Source organism: Phascolarctos cinereus, unplaced genomic scaffold (assembly GCF_003287225.1).
Source record: "Phascolarctos cinereus isolate Bilbo 61053 unplaced genomic scaffold, phaCin_HiC Scaffold_3;HRSCAF=262, whole genome shotgun sequence".
NCBI classification, from domain to species: domain Eukaryota; kingdom Metazoa; phylum Chordata; class Mammalia; order Diprotodontia; family Phascolarctidae; genus Phascolarctos; species Phascolarctos cinereus.
Genome location: NW_027555736.1, coordinates 209,987,606 through 210,005,526, shown reverse-complemented (window position 1 = coordinate 210,005,526; position 17,921 = coordinate 209,987,606). Strand labels below are relative to the sequence as shown.

The following is a 17,921-nucleotide window of genomic DNA, read 5'->3' as shown; positions in this document are numbered from 1 at the left end:
TTGGATGTAGGAGCTTTGACTTTGTTGTCTTTTTCTGATTGTATGTTTTGATCTTCTTTGTCACCAAAGTAAGATAATATAGTCTGAGTTTTTTCCCACTATTTGCTCATCTTGCCAGGAAATTACTTGACTTGGTAACTCTTTGCTAAGGTAGGTTCTGCTTCCAGTGTGGAGGGTGTACTGTCCCAAGCTTCATGGGTTTTGTGCAACTGTTTTCAGAGATTTTTCTAGGAACCTATAAGTTTTCAGTTCTTCCAAGATGGTATGATCTAAGGAGAGATGTTTACTCCTCTCCTGACCTGTGCTCTGTTCTGTGAGTGACCACAAACACTCTTTTCTGCCCTGGAACTGAGGAGAGTTCCCTCTGCACTGCTGCCCCAAGTTCTGCTATGCCAGTGTTCCTCCTCACCCCAGGACTGCCACTTAGGACTGCCACCCAGATCTAGGTATGGGCAAAGCAACAGAATCCTGCCTCAGTGCCAGCAAAGAGATCCCTGTCATCTCCTTCTGATCAGTTATTTGATCCCCTTACCATCTGTGGGTTGAGAGCTCTGGAAGTAACCGCTGCCACCCCAGAGCAGCACTGTGCTTCTCTCTCATCCAGGTCCAGCATGTCTTTCCCACTGACCTTCTAAGTTGTCTTTGGCATTTGTGGGTTGAGAAGTCTGGAAACTGCCACAGCTGCGCGTGATTCAGTCCCGAGGCCTGCTCTGGGACTGCTGGGGCCCTGTCTTTGCCAGCATGGCCCATGCTGAACTGCCCTCCTCTCCCAGCCCAGCACAACAGACCTTTCCCATCAGCCATCCAGGTTGTCTTGGGCTGGAAATGTGTTTCACTCTGTCTTTTTGTGGGTTCTGCTGCTCTAGAATTTGTTTAGAGTAATGTTTTACAGGTATTTGGAGGGTTTGGGGGAGAGCACAGGCGAGTCCCTGCTTTTACTTCACTATCTTCCTTGCTTTGGAAATTGAATACTCAGGGTAAGGAAAGGGAGGAATTAAGGATGACTCAGATTGTGAAGCTGGGGATTTGGAAGGATGCTGCTGCCCTGAATAGAAATAGGGAAGTTAGGAAGAATACTGAAAAAAATTGTTTTAAGAAAAAACAACTACAACATTAATAACCTTTTCTATAACAAAAAGCTTTAGAGTTGATGTAGAAATAACTTGGGAGCCTAGAACACTTATCTCCTGGCAGTAGATTAAACCTTGTTCCGCTTGTTAGCTGGTGCCAGTTGACTGAACTCTGTGGAAATGAGCTCATTTCTGTTTGAATTTAGTGTGAGATGAGCACAGTAGCCAATTAAGTACTATTTGGGACAAAACCTAAGCGACACCTGCCCAGAGGAATGTAAACTCAAATCAGAACAGCATCAGTAGAAAGGAATTGAGTTCATTTCATTTACTTTAGTTTAAATATTAAATTGATGAAATTTTCCTTGAATTCTTCATTTAAACATCACATTAGTCAGCTTTGTCTAGGTAGGATCATTGAGGCTTGGCCTGCTTTTGTGTCTTTACAGAGAGTAGAATATTACAGAAAACTATCATATGAAGGAATGGGTCCCTCACCTCTTTGAGGCATTTAGTTAATCTAGCTGCTGCTGTGTTGACTCAGTAGCTGCATTTAATGAAGGCAAGCTTTCAGTGAAACCGTTTGCCTTAGGTCAGGTTCATGGCAACTCCTCTCTATGCTAATGAGTTAGGAGTGAAATTTTGGAATAGTTTCTTAATAGCATTCTCAGGCAGATAGTTCCACACCTGAACTATAAAATCATCTTCAGCCATCCCTATTTTCCATGAAGAACTACTTCTAATGACTTCTTAAGGTATTCCTTTTAGTTCATGGCAACTAATACTGATTCCTGTTGCTTTTTAAATATTTAAATATATTCCTAAGAGGTAAAATGTTGTGGTTTTTTTTTTTAAAGAAATGCTTTTGTATTTCTTGGGTTATCAGTATGAGAACTTTACAGAGTCACTAAATTTATTTAAAATATTGAAAAGTAATGTTATGGTGAACTTCCATATTGTCCAGTCAACCAATTTTGCCATGAAGTCATGCTTGATTTTTACTTCCCTCTCCTCATCACGTCTAGTCAGTTGCCCATTCTTGTCAGTCTGTCTCAGCAACATCTTTCCAAACCACTTCCTTCCCCTTGGCGACTACATAGCTGCTACCCTAGTTCAGGCCCTCGTCTCTCTCCTGAACTACTGAAATAGACACTTAATTGGTCTTTACCTTCTCCAGTCCATCTTCCATTTGCCAAAATAGTCTTCCTAAAGCATATCGCTATTTAATCTTCTTCATTTGTTCCCTGTTACCTGTAGGAAAAGAAGCACAGACCTTGGCTTGGTCAACTTTAAAAAAAAATTATAACCATATTTCAGTATAACTGACTTCCTTTGCAATCCCATGTGTTTTATGTATTTAAAAACATCATTTTGAGAAGTGGTCCATAGGCTTCGCCAAAGGGGGTCACAACGCACAAAGTTGAGAAGCCCTGACGAGGATGAAATAAAATTCTTTAGTTTGGCCCTCCACATCCTGGTTTCGGCTTCCATCTCTAGACGTTTCACATTACTTGTCTTCAACCACAGACATTGCTACATTCTAGCCAAAGCAGCTTCCTTTGTCCAACTCTCCTTTTCGTCTTTTGCCCTCATGCCTTTGCACAAAGCTATTCAACATGCTTGGCATTCATTCCCTTTTCACCTCTGCCCTTCAGAATCCTTAGCTTCCTCTAAGACTGCTCATGTTCTGCCTCCCTGGAAAACCTTGTCTAACTCATCTGGTTGCAAATAGGAAGTACTTGGTAAATGTTTGTTGAACTCAGTTAAACATTTATTCAGAATGGATAAGTTACGGGAAGTTGGGGTTCATTGATTATTCTGGGTTACAGGTATTATTAAATGTCATATACACATGGAGCACTGAGTTTCAAAGAATATAATAAAATACTCAGTCAATCAACAAGCATTTATTAAATGCTTACTCTGTGCCAGGCACCGTGCCAGGCTCTGGAGATACAAATACACATTTCAACTACTCTGAACAAAATAGCATCTTTCTTTGATTCAGAAGGAACTTATGTACCTGTCAGTGACTCAAAACCAGCATAATTAACATCAGGATTATTGTGGAGCAAAGATGTCAGAGAGAGTACCCGTAGCCTAACCAGATAAAATGTAACTGAGAAATATTTAACAGAAATAAAAATACAATAGTAATGTCAATGTGTAGTTTTCTAAGTCATTATGTGGTAGCATGGATCCTTATGAAAGGTTTAGTGCCCCATTTCTATTTGAGTTTGATATCCCTGTAGTGGTGTCTCTTGATCATTTATCTGTTGCTTATAAAAGTTTAGAACACAGGGGGGAAATTGAGTCAACTAAACTTTGTTGTTTAGATTTTGGGTAAATTAAAGTTAACTATATAATATAAATATTTAGCTGTCTGTGACTGAAAGAGGAGAAATTTCTATAAAATACCAGATTGTGAAGACTATATTGTTATTTTGGTTTAGTCCACGTATTGTCAGAGTAGCTTTTGATTCTTAATAGAGCAGCAAAGTGCTTTTGTTATAAAATAAGATTCAACAGTGAATTTAATATTTTCTCTTAATAATAGGCTTTGTTTGAATACATCTTTCATCATGAAAACGATGTTAAGAATGTAAGTTTTTGATTTCTACTTTTTCTTATACTGTAGTTCTTTAACTTTTAATTGGATTTTAATTTTATAAAATATTACATTTCTCAATGGATAGAAGTTATTAAGGATTCAACAAGTACAAATATTTTCAAAACCCATTGATGACTTTAGATAAGAAATGTAGCACAAATATGAATTGTTAGTATTTTTAAGTTCCTGGCATATAACATTAGCATTTAAACAGTATACATGTAAAAATCACTAAAACTACTTAAATGGGCAAAATATATTGAGTTAAGAATATTACACAGATTTTGTGTCAATGTGATGGTTATTTGGAGCACATTTTCATTTTAAGTAATAAAGGACGGATTCTTTAATCTATAGGAGAGCAAAAGGTGAAAGACAGGGATTTTTTTAGTTAACAGACAGTGAGGCAATGAAAATATTATTGTTTTTGGTTTGTATTTTATAGCTATCTTGCCTGTCTTCATTTCTTAATATTTTCACAGAAAGTTTACAGTAGTGTGGATAAGACTCATTGGATCACTTAGTCTCAATTAAAATTCATTTTGAATTTGCACATGGTAATATTTAAAATTTAGAAGTAGAGAATAAATTGTAACTTTATGAGCTCTATCAAATGAAATGTAACTGATTTTGCATAGTGTTCCAAAATGGTAGTTTTTGTTTAATGTTTCTCATTAATTAGAAAAAAAACAGTTTACATGTATATGTATACACACATACATTGGTGCATATCTGAATCAATCAACACTTAGTAACTGAGCACCTACTATGGAGACTACAAATGTTAAGTATGGGATATATTCTCTGTCTTTATGGAGCTTATAGGTAACCTGTGGAATCAGAGCTGGCACACATGAAATGTTGAGAAAACATTAATTGATAAACTGTATGGTAGTGACCATATAGTAACCAGAAAGGACACATAAGGGGAAGAGAAAACATGGACGGAAACAGGAGTCTGAAACATGCAGCTATAATGGACGCAAAGATAGGGAAATATAAGAATTGGAGGTAGGAAGAAGGTAGAGTCAATGGGAGAACATCATATTCAGGCAATTTGGAAGGGGTGAATAACTGAAACATGACATTTTGGGAAGCATTATGGTATGTGCTTAGGAATGTGCCATATTGTTGATGGGCTTGGAATAATCAGGAAGATAAAAGGGGCTAAATGTACCATACTATGAATCTGAAATACTGAATGGAGAAAGGAAACCCATAACCTGGCCAATCTTTTGTGAAATAAGGATAATAATACTTTTAATAGCCCCTGTGAAATAATACCTGTATGATACCTCTGTGAAGACCTCATAGGGCTGTGAAGACCAAATGAAATGTTGCTTGTAAAACAGCTGTCAAAGCTTAAAGCATCATATAAATGTCAGCTCTTAATATGAAAGGGAATATAGCATAGTATATAGAAAGTTGGCCTTTGAGTTAGAAAGTCCTGGTTTCAAGCCCTGTCTTTAACACATACTCTTTGCATGACCATGGGCAAGTTAGGCACTTTACCATTCAGTATCCTCAGAAGATTCTCTAAGACTATAAATTTCAGAGGAGCTATTGGTCTATATTAGTGGAAGGAGTGAAATCACAGGTCTATATCCTGCCCCTTAAATGAAAAGAATATTTTTAATAGTTGGGTAGGTCAACTAGTTTTGAAGGAAGATACATTTTAAACATTTTGGGTTTGAAGTGACAGAAGATAGCCAAATGAAAATGTCCCATATGCATTTGGAGATATAGAACTGGGTGTAGATTAGAGGTGAGGGCAGGAGAAGTAGATTTGGGAGCTATTCCACATAGATATAATCATGAAAATATTTTAGTAATGGATAAAATCATTGAGGAAGTGAGCAAAGAAAGAACAGAGGGCTGAGGATAGAGGTAGCCAGGAAACCATGCAGTTTTCTGAATAAAGCAAAATTACTTACATATATAACCATTATGTCAATGAAATGCCATTAAGTTGGGCTGTTAGAAGCTTTCAGTTCCATTGTAAAAGTTTGATTACTTATAAAAAAAGAAAGAAAAGCACATATGTCTGTTTTAAAAATTAGGGTAAATTTCTGAAATTTCAAGTTAGAGTGGTTGAGCATGATAAGGGAGATTGTTATTTCTTTGAAGATGTACTTAATACCTTAATAATTAATGGTTTGTGTCCTGAGAATATCTCTGGATGTCTTGGATAGGATTCAGTGTGGTTGAGAAACAACAGCTACGTTAAGTGAGCATATAAGAATAGTACCTCCTTCCAAGGAGTACACGTGCAAAGGACCAAAAGCACTCATGCTACCTGTGGTACAAATGCATTTTAGACTCTTGTGTTCATATATTTTATGAGTGAACTTATAAGTATTGCTTTTCTTGTTTATAAATATTGATTTTTTTTATTCCAAATTTTCTTTGAAGAAATAGAGGCTTTTGAGCTCAGGCAGTAAGAACATATGCCTGGGATTCTTAGTACTAGCTGAAATCTTGTACCAAGGGCAAGAAGGTGAGGAAATGTGTGAGTTTCGGATGGGAAACAGGGAAAATGAAAACCAGTTATATAATTCTAGTAAGGAAAATACTATTTAAAATTGGATAAAGAGTCACATGAGGAATGCAACACTCAAGAAACTGCTGTTTTCCAATACCTCAGGTACCAGGGTAATATGGAATGCCTAAAAATTACATGGGAAACAGAAACTGCCATATGAATTATTCCATATTGGATTTACTTTTGTATATCTCTTTTAGCACCTAGCATACAGTGTTACATTTAGTAGGCTCTTAATAAATGTCTATTGAATGAGTGGCATATCACAATAGAAAGAATAGAAAGAAAAGATTTAGATTTGAAAAACCTGGGTTTGAATCTAGTCTCTGCATCTCCTAGCTATGTGACTGTGCAGAGGCCACTGAAACTAATTAGTTAGTGTAGATCCCTAAGTCTCTTCCAGTTCTAAATAATAGGATATATTTGCTTCTGTGATCCTCTCTGAATCTCAGTTTTCTCCTCTGTAAAATGATGGTGATAATATTTGCATTCCCTACCTCATAGAATTGTGTAAAGGAAATACTTTTTAAGCATTAAGCTGATATATAAATGTGAACTATTATTATTTTTTAATTGTAAATATTATGTGGATAATAAAAATTGATTGCTTGAATATTCTAGATATGATTAATATTGAAAGCAGATTCTTTAATATTGTATCTGAAAGATATTTCCTAATTATGTTTGTAAACAATATACTTTGTTAAGAAAACATATTAGAATTCTAGTAAGGCCTTAGTGTGAAAGGTCACAGCTTTCTCACCTGTACCCCAGTAAAGAGCTAAAAATTGCATCAGACCAAATAATGGTACAGAAATCCAAAGAGAAAATTTAGTGTTTTCATCCATACCAAATCTCACAAAGAGATGGGCAAAAACCTTCATATCCACAAACCAGAAGCCTTCCAGTGCTTGGATCAGAGATGCTCCACCATCACCTGAATGGAGGGCGGGGAGAGGGGAGGACAGGAAGCTGAGACAGGACTAGGCAACATTCTGACCTAGATAACCCCAACTAGGAAAGAGGCCTACAGCAGCACTCTGACCTTAGATAATCCAGAGGGTCCTGACATCTGCAGTGTTCTCTATGGGGACAAGAAGCCCAGGGTGCTTATATGGGGAAGCCCGAGGGCTTCAGAAATGTGGCAGTTCTCTGACCAATCCGACCTGAGATATTGCCCACAAAGGGAAAGGGAGTAGGGAAGGGTGACTACAGCAGCCTAACCTGAGATTCTTCAGAGGCCCTGAAGACTTTAATTCTCTAAGCAGAGAATCCAGGGGGACCAGAAACTTGTCAGACATACTAGGGGAGGGGAAGTCAGTGGCAGGAGCTCAGGTAATTGAAGTCAGGACTATTTGACCATCCCATCCAGGAGTGTAGGAGGGACAGAACCCAGCCCTGGAGCAGAGTTACAAATCAGGAACAGAGACTGGCAATAGGAATAAAGAGAAGACACTGAATACTATGGAAAAACATTATGAATTAAGAGATATCCAAGAGATATACACAATTGAGTATTAACTTGGCAATTGAGTAATAACTTGGCAATAGCCAAAAGCATAGCCTTAGAGAGAAAAATGGCTTGACCTGAAGGATTATGAAAAAACTGGCAGAAATAAAGCCAGGAGTTGCAAAATGAAATTATAAGTGAAATAAAAGTTCTGGAGGAAAGAATTAGAAGTCAAATAACTAGTTAAAATCATTTAAATATAAAAATAGAAGTACACGTAATTTAGCAAAAATGCATAATGTACCATTATATTGTTTTGGGGATATGTTCCAAAAGCAAAGTAAGCACTCTGTGGTATCACTAGTTAGATAAAACACATATATTATAAACATATGGACATACCTATAAATGTATCTATATAATACAGAATGACATATATAGATATATTTTGCTAAACCACACATAATAGTATTATTATGTTTAAATTATTTGAATTATCTAGAATTTAAATTGTAAAAATAAGATCAAAGAAGATTATCAAAATATACTATAACCATAAATATATTTAAACATTAGACACCAACATGGAGATATCTGTCGACATATCATATATTATTAAAAAGTTAATACTTTTCACCCAATAATATATAAGAAATGGGATATATTTATAATTCTGCTATTTTTGCATTACTTTTAGATATGATGTGAATGAATATGAATATAAAAGATTTATATAAAGATTCATATAATGACAGATATTTGCATAGCCTTGGTCAATAGAGTTGATTGAAAATAAATAAGAAATATTTTTATACTGTTCAGTGATCTTACTGATTGAAATTTCCCCTCCTGTTTTTGCTGCCATTTTAATTTTTATTTAGGGGCTATAGGAAAAAACAAACCAAGAACCTAAAAGTTAGGCTGTTTCTCTGCATTTCCATCTTTCAAGTTGAAATAAGAGTTTTTCAAGCCCAGTAAGGACTTAGCATGGCAGCACCACTCCTTTATAGATATAGTTTTTCAGCACATTCAGGGGTCTCTCTTTGGGGCAAGAGAAGATTGAGAACAGAAAGGCAAGTAAGTAATTTTGCCGCCAAGATCTCCACCATGGCATATTATTGCCAGGAGACTCAGGGAGCAGCTTTGGCATGTCAGAAGGCAAATTTAGAAAGTCTACTATCCAGCGTGAGGAATTTAAGGACAAAGGCCTAAAAATTAACATACTGTAGCTAACCTTTTTTCAGAACTGTGTAACAACCATCCTAAAACTGAAGCTAAGGAATTTCTATCAGTTATTAGTATTATGGCAAATCTAACATTTTAGATGGTTTACTACAAGATAGGAAAGTTAAAGATTACATCTAACAAAAATAAAAAAAAATAAATTTGTGCTGGGTCCAGAAATCCCCCATATACCTTAACTGTAAAATATTCAGCATTGTTAGCACTGATGTTTTGGAGTAGCCATGTCCATTTTTAAAAAAATGATCATTATTAAATAAAACAAGAGAGATAGCATAGCAGGGTAGATAGAGAACTAGCCTTGGAATCAGGAAGAACCAGGTTCAAGTTTTGCTTGAGAAACATACTGTGTGACCCTGGATAAATCGCTTGACCTCTCAGTGCCCCAGATGACTCTCTGGAACTATAAATGTCTCTCTACAGTCAATGAAGGGAGTTTCCACTTTGGGAAGTCCCTCACAGTGATGAAATCATAGGTATGGATCCTCCCTCACACAATTAAATTAAATAAGATACTGATGTCAGGAAGGTATTTTTAGGGGGTTAGGGGATGGCTAGCCTATTTGCTATTTGTGAATTTGTGATGGGCTTTAAATGCCAAACCACAGAGCTTGTAATCAGTGCTACAGGCTATTTGTTGCTTGGAACCCTTGGAGTTTCTTGAAGAGGGTCAGATCGAGCTTTAGGAAGCTCTTTAGGCTGCTTGAGGCAGCTTTAGGCTGATGGTGCCCTCACTAGGTGGTACCCCTACAGAAACAGGGAAACTCTATAAAAGGGGTGGGGAATGACGGACTGTTTTGGAAATGTTGAATTTGAGATGTCTGTAGAACATCCACAAAAACTAGTACTTTTTTAAAGCTAAAAAACAACATAACCTTTGATTCAGGAAAATTTATATAAGCCTTTATCAGTACAGAACATAACGGGAATCTGCATATTAGCCTTGCTACACATTTTTATTACATCCACATTTTTAGTTATGTTTCCAATATGCAAACCTATCGCCATATTTTCCCACAACTTAAACTGGAATCTTAATGCCATGAATATAGGATTCAGTGTATAAATCAATACTTGTACCTCATCTCTGACTTCCAGTTTATCCAGTAGTATTTTTATATTTGTTAAATATTATTTTTTCCATGTGTATTGAAATAATATTCAGATATAAAGCATAGCTTTGATTGTGATCAACTGTTTGTTTCTCATCCACTGTTAGCCCTATGGTCTACAAGTAATTCTGTAAAGAAAACTGGTAAGGCCATCTGGAAGTAATGAGAAACTTAATTTCATGTTTGATTTTCAGATGAATGTTTTGGTTGACATCAATTGTAATATTATATTAATTTTTGTTTCTAAAGACAAAAAAATAAAGCAAACTAAAAGAATTGTTTTTAAAGGCTTTGGATTTGGCCGCCCTTTCCACAGAACACTCTCAGTACAAGGACTGGTGGTGGAAAGTACAGATTGGAAAATGTTATTACAGGTAAAACTCTTTATAATTATTTTTTAAGCCTAAATAGGACAGAATTTCCCAGAGTCCCAAATCTGATAAACCTCTTTTGGTACAATAGATGTGGATACAAGGAAATGGGAAATGTACCTTTGGATGGTTTGAGAAAATATTTATTTAACACCCATATGGAGGCAGAAGGATTTTAGTAATTTTTATGCCATTAATCACTTTTCTTTGGTACTTAAAGATTTCTGGCATAAATTTAACTTAATATTTATAGGAGCACAATGCCCCAGCATTTAGCACATCGGCTGGCACATTTCACTCATATCTGACTCTTTGTGACCTCATTTGGGGTTTTGTTGGCAGAGTTACTGGTGTGGCTTACCATTTCCTTCTTCAGTTCAGAGGATGAATGAGAAAACATGAGAAAACAGCTGAGGAAACTGAGGCAAATAGGGTTATGTGACTTGCCCAGGGTCACAAAGCTAGTTAGTGTCTGAAGCCAGATTTGAACTCAGGAAGATGAGTCTTCCTGACTCCAGGTCCGGCACTGTAGCCTGGCTGCACCTAGCTGCCTGCCTGGTACATAGTAGGCACATATTAGTTTATGTATTGATTGAATATTTAAATAAGTTTAGCAAGTTTTATTTATGATTATTTTGTAAGAATACTCAATAAAATTTTTAAATGTGCTTTAATATTGGAATGTGTGGGTAGGAGCATTATAGTTTATGTAAAAGGTATTATATGATTAAAGATCATTTGAATTAGTGAGACAAGGTTGATATTTCCTCTTATTCACTTAGGAATGTGACAAGCTCATTAGATTACATTTATTTCTCCTTAATTTCTAAATCTTTGGTGTCAATATAATTCACTGAGAAGGCAGAGGGGAATTCAAAGAATTTTAGAGTAAGGGTGTAAAGGCCTGAAATTTGAGAGAAAGAGAGAGAGAGAGAGAGAGAGAGAGAGAGAGAGTGTGTGTGTGTGGTGTGTGTGTGTGTGTGTGTGTGTGTATTTGCAGAAACTTAGATTTGTCTTTAACGCTTTATAAATCCCTGTGGAATGTGAGAAAGCTATGAGTAGATGAGAAATATAGTGTGATAGAAAGAATGCTGGATATGAAAACAGAAGGCCTGAGTTTATTAAATCTTGGTTTTTCCACTTTGTATCTGTGACCTTGGGAAAGTCACAGCCTCTCTGGGCCTGTGTTTCCTCAACTGTTGAGATGAAAGGGTTGGATTAGGTGGCCTCTTCTAGCTGTCTTCTATCTCAAAATCGATGATCCCTGTTTTTCTAGCTTTTTGGCCTGTCTCTGGAGCGGGATCCTTTAGCCTCTGAATCTCCTCAGAGTCCTTTAGAAGTCTCATTAATAAATAAGGTTTAGATCAGCTGGAGGCTTTATGTACTCATAATCATAATCTTTCCCAAAATCTTAAGGAAAAGATAGGACAGAATAATGACAGTTCCTCGTTCTGATTGCCTTTCAGAGTGTGAAAGGACAAACATGATGGAAAGCATGAATTTAGAAAATGAAAGCATGCTTAGATAGCCTTTTAAATAATGAGGAAACGACATCAACAGCCAAAAGGACAGGCTTAATAGAGGCTAAGTAGAGTTTAAGACTGACCTAAAAACAGCAACTTGGCCACTGATATCAGCTGGGAACGTCTCCCACCGCATCCAGGCCCATCTCCAGTCGTCCTGATCTATATCTTACCACTGGATCCAGATGGCTCTGGAGGAGAGGGTGAGGCTGGTGACTTTTCGCAGCCCTCCCTCACTTAAATCTAATTCACTTGAAAGTCAATGACGTCACCTTCGTGGTCCTCTTCAAGAACGAAGGACAATCAGTGACACCAACCACCTGTTTATATATACTGAGGCAGAAGGCAGATCCTGAGCTTGCTCCTCAGCCACCAACCCTACCAGTGTTAGAAAACAACAGGAAATGCTAACTGACGAAGAAGGGCATTTTTTGGTACCCAAAACGTAGAAAGTGTTTCTTTCACCAAAAGAGTTTCAAGGTTGGCTCCCTTAAAAAATTCTTTTCATTTCAGCAAAGGATATTTTCAAGGAAATAAATGACTTTTTTTAGTGGTGAAGATTTGAAAAAACAAAACAAAACATTGATTTGGGTGAATCCCTGTGTATCCAGTTGGTTATATGGACTAACCTGACCTGGCTGAGTGAAAACTGTTTCTGGGTGACTTTACTTAGCCATTTTTTGGTTCCTGTGGCCTGTGAATATAGAGTGTGGGACAGGCAGCTTTTCTCAAATACCATCTACCACATACCATACTTGTTTTGTGTAGATACTACTCTAAGAGTATTCTAGCCTGGGATGCTTGCTCTAGTAAACTACTATCATTTTATAAAAGTAACTTATGTATAGAAATTGCTTACTCGTTCTCCCTATTGTCTTGGTAGGATTAAATGCAGTACTTTTTATGTTTGAATAGAATTTGTGATCTTCTCATATTTGCTGTTAGGCTGGGAATGTACCGAGAAGCAGAAAAACAGTTTAAGTCAGCCCTGAAGCAGCAAGAGATGGTGGATACGTTCCTCTACTTGGCAAAGGTGGGTAAACAGCCCCAATTCATTTCAAATGAAATCTGTCATCTGAGAACAACTGAATTCTGGCTTCTACAAAGGAGAGATTTGCCAGCTTTTTAAGGAACGCATCACAAGTTCGGAGCTGACCTTTTTTTTTTTCTTCTTCTTAAGAAAAAAACATAATAAATATGTATTCAAAGAGACTCCATTCAAAAAATTAAAACAATTAACCATTGTACACACAGGTTTGAAGGTGTGGCCTGAGGGGAACAGAGAATGTCAGCCACCTCGGCTCTGTCTCCCATGAGGCTCCCTTCCTTGCTGTTAAGTCTAGTGAGGTCTGTTTGTTGGCTCATTTCCTGTAACTGATTCCTGCAACCACAGGAGATGGGGCTTCTGGGGTGTTCAGGATCGAAGCAAAGTTAATTCTGGGCTTTCCTGAGGCTTAAAAACGTTGGATAAAGTAAAGATGATCATCTCGTTTTGCTAAACTTTGAAGAGCTTTTTTTTTTTAAATGTAGACTATATTATAGTTGAAAAGGAAATGGTGTAAAAGAATGGTTTGTTCTTTAAAATGGCACCATACAAAAAATAAATGAAATAAAATTTCCATTGTGTAGTATGTGCCAGAAAAGCTAGCCATGGCGTAAAGGATAGTGAGACATTGGAACCAGGAAGATCTGGGTTCAAGTCCCTCCTCTGACACATACTGACTATGTGAGCCTGGGCAAATCACTTTTCTCTCAGTGTGAGGACCTAGGTTCATATTCTAGCTCTGATACTGTAACTTTGGGCAAATTCTTTTACCTTTCTTTAGGCTCAGTTTCCTTATGTAAAATGGGATGATCTTTAAGAAGCTTTCAGCTTTAAATTTATGACCTTCTGAAGCCCTCCTTGTAAGACATGGAAAGACTGCGTAGTGGTATAGCAGCAGAAGGGATACTCATAGCAATGAAATCAGTTGTTTGAAAAATGATGTTTTAAGCATAGAAATTACAAAGTAAAAATTGTAATTTTAAATTTGTATGCTACAAATTATATTCTCCATTTTAGAAGTTCTTTTATAAGTATGTGAAAGTTAATTTATCTATTTTATGTGTTGTTAATTTAAAGCATAGAAGAATGAAGAGATTTTGTACTTGGAATTTATTGTGTGGAAATGTAGGGGTTAAACTGCAGATATAATAAAGGTATCACTGTACGTTTCTGAGAATTTTTCAGTTAGACTCTAGAATTCTACTTTTTATTAGCAACAACATGTAGAAGAATAAATATGTTTTGTGATATAATAAAATGCATCTTGATTTTTTTTTAGGTTTATACCTCCTTGGATCAGCCTGTCACAGCTTTAAATCTTTTTAAACAAGGCTTAGATAAATTTCCAGGAGAAGTGACCCTTCTTTGTGGAATTGCTAGGATATATGAGGTACGGAGTCTTGAAAAATTTGTTTTGTAAGAAAGGGTGCCTACAGAAATATTACCCTCATAGCTCTTAAAGTCTCCTGGCAGTCGGGGAGGCTGTTTAGACGAGGGAAGGGTTTGATGGGAGAGGGGAGGAAGGGAATAACATACTTTTATAGAGTTTCAAGAGACCTGGAATTTAGCTCTGCTCCCTCCTGAGGTGGGGCGGAATGCTTTTATGTGTTCATTTAGTCAAGTTAATTTTTACCTCTCGGCTAAAGCGCTACTTTGTCAGGAGGCATTTATTACTGTGCCTACTGCATGCCACGTACTGTGATAGAGATCCAAAGGCAGAAATGAAATTAAATAGGCCCTACTCTCAAGGAGTTTGAATTCTATCAGGTGAGACAACATGTACATACATAAGGATATATCGAATACATACAAGGTAGTGTAGGGAGGGAGGGCACTAGTAGTGAGGGGAACCAGTAAAGGCTTCAGGTAGAAAGTCATGTTTGAGCTGTGTTTTGAAGAAAATAATGGGTTCTGGGAGGCATAGGGGAGGGAAGGAGTGAATTCTAGGCTTGGGGAATAAGCCCTGGGAATGGAGATGAAAGCACTATGTGAAGAAAAGCTTGCTTCTCTGTGGTGTGAAGATGGCAGCCCTGGGTTCTCAGAGGTTATCACTACAGAGCACAAGTTTTGACTGTTTTTACCAAAAAGTTTTTACCCAACTGTGGTATTTCTGCTTTTGTCACCAGCTGTCTTCCAGTTAGAATGCTGAAGCCATCTTTGACTCTAACCCTCATTCTCATCCTCCATATCCAGTACCCTGTTCCTCTTGGTTCTACTTCCACAATCTCTCTCACATCTCTTTACTTTCTTTCCATTTTCACTGCCACCATCCTAACTTTTTGCTTCTCACACAAACTACTGAAAAGCTTCCTAATCAGATTCCTCACATCTATTCTTGATTTCATACCATCTAATAAAACAGCCAAATTAATCTTGCTAACATAACATATAGCCTCTGATCTGCTGCTTCAAAATTTTTTCTTTTTTTTTTCTCCAAATCTCAGTGGTTTTCTTCAGCCTCCTAAATAAAAGGCCAATTCTTAAATCTGTCATTCAAGACCTTCTAAAATCTGACTCCAGCCCGCCTTTCCATTATCATCTCGTATTGTTGCCTTTTACATATTTTATATTATGACCAAACAGAATTCATCACTCTTCCTTGATTTCCCCCATCCCTGTTTCTGCTTATCCTCTTCCCTGGAAACACAATCCTCCTGTCATCCCTGCCTATTGAAATTCTGCTCACCATTCAAGTCTTAGTGCAAGTGCACTGGAATTCTCCTCAGTGGTTCTTCATCAGAATTCATATAATCCATTGTTTATCTCTCTCAGATCTTTACCATGTTTTAGGTATTTGTATACATGTCTTATCTCACCTATTGTCACCAATCCATACCTAACCTCCTAAGGGTAGGGACTATGTCTTTCTTAATTATCTATGTATTTCTCTCAGCACCTAACGCATTTTTTTTTACCTAGTAGATACTCAATTAATGCTTATTGTAGATGTTCCATTTTAAGAAGGTATGAAAATGAAAGTCCAGTTGTTCTTTGAGGCAAAGAAACAGCATTTCAGTTTGCTCAAACTAGTTGTATTTTTTATTTTTTTTTTTTACTAGCAAAAACAGATTTTCTCATGTAGCTAAGTTGTACAGTGGAGAGAGTGCTAGACCTGGTGTCGGGAAGACTAGAATTCGTATTCCACCTCAGATACTTAATAGCTGTGTGATCGTGGGCAAGTCACTTAACCTCTGTCCCTATTTTCTCATCTGTCAAATTTAATAATAACACCTACCTCCCAGGGTTGTATTGAAGATAAAATGAGATAACATATGTGAAGTCCTATGCAAACCTTAAAAGTTCCATATACAGTTCAGTTATGTCTGACTCTTTTTGACCCCATGGACTATCTCTCAAAGTCTATCCAAGTTCATGTTCATTGTTTCCATGACACTACCTATCCATCTCATTCCCTGCCGTCCCCTTTTCCTTCTGCCTTTAGTCTTTCCCAACATTGGGTCTTTTCCAATGAGCCCTGTCTTCTCATTATGTGGCCAGAGTATTTAAACTTCAGTTTCAGTATTTGACCTTCCAGTGAATGTCCTGAATTAAGCTCCATTGTTGTTGCTGTTGTTGTTAAATGCTAGCTATTTTTACACCAAAATGATTATATTTATGGTCAACTATTTTTATATTTGAATCCATTGTTGAAAAAATTAATGTAGCTAAAATGAGATTTAGATTAGCAATCTTGTTTTAAATCCTTTGAAAGGGTTAGGCACAGTTCTTTAAAAAAAATAGTTTGGCATAAAATTTCCATAATCAGAGAACAAATGAACCAAAATTTATTGAGTATCTACTGTGAATCTGATCTATGACCCCAACCTTTTCCATGATCTTAAACCGGAGTCTTTGCCTCAGGACCTGAAAGAATAATGAAATAGCATCTATTTTTTAAAAGTTAACAGAGATTAATATATCAATGATTACAATATAAAACCAGCCCTTTAACCTTTAGGCTGCATGTTCAGTGCATCTAGGGTCCTCATAATGGTTCCTCTTGACTGCTACTCAATAGCTACATAAACCTGGGCAAGTCCCTTAACTTCTCTAGACTGGAATTCCCCATCTGTCTAATGGAGTTGGAATAGATGACCTCTGAGGTCCTTTCCAAATCTAAATCTGCAATTTTGTGCCTGGGCACATAGTAAGTACTTAGGAAATATTGATTGATTGAATAAATGAATGACTGGATAGATAGGATTCCAATAAGTGAAGAAAAAAGCCAAGCACATTCCATGAAGGAGGAGGTAGCAGAGCATAAGGATGGAATTGGAATGTACCTGGTTCACTCAGGGACAATGAAAAAAGTGACTGAATATGACAGTTCTCCTGACTTTTAGCTCTATACCACAAAATGAGGTTTCTGATATAGTCCTTTCTTCATTATAGAATAACAGACTTAGAATTAATTAGTAAAGTTTGTTATTTGGAGGTTACCACTTATTTTGCCTTTGGTGACTTTTGTTCTATTTCACAACATGTTTTTTCCTCTGGAGGCATTAACATTTGTTCATCATAATCATGTAATCCTTTTTAAAAAATTTATCTTTCCATTGTTTGTTGTTTACCTGTTTTAAAATGAAATTTTAGTATTCCATATTGTTTATTGTTCCTTTTATATGCCTGTTAGTGTTGGGAATGATTTATTTAGTTAATGCTTTCTGTTGTGGTTACTGTTTTCCTTGCAGTAAGTATTCTTCCATTGCTAAAACTGGCTTCTGTTGTTTTTTTTTTTTTAATCAAAAGGGTATAAGTCAGAAGTGTTCTTCAACTTCTTTTGTAGCTTGCTTTCAATTTACATAATATTTTCAATGAATTTAAAATGGAATTATAATTTATTAAATGGCTTAAAAATGACCTTTGTGAAATCATTTAGGTGATATTAATTTGAGTTTTCTTAAGTTAATGAATTTGAGGGGAAAATTAAATCTGTACACAAAATGTTTCACATA

General features: G+C 36.5%; 1 protein-coding gene across 1 annotated transcript in view; it reads left to right on the top strand.

Moving 5' to 3' along the window:
• The window catches only part of TTC8 (tetratricopeptide repeat domain 8), a 49,573-nt gene that overhangs the window by 19,855 nt on the left and 11,797 nt on the right, over nt 1–17,921 (top strand). The window contains 4 exon segments of the mRNA XM_021000353.2: nt 3,628–3,672; nt 10,316–10,401; nt 12,867–12,954; nt 14,246–14,356. Of these exon segments, the coding sequence (XP_020856012.1) occupies nt 3,628–3,672; nt 10,316–10,401; nt 12,867–12,954; nt 14,246–14,356 (330 nt within the window).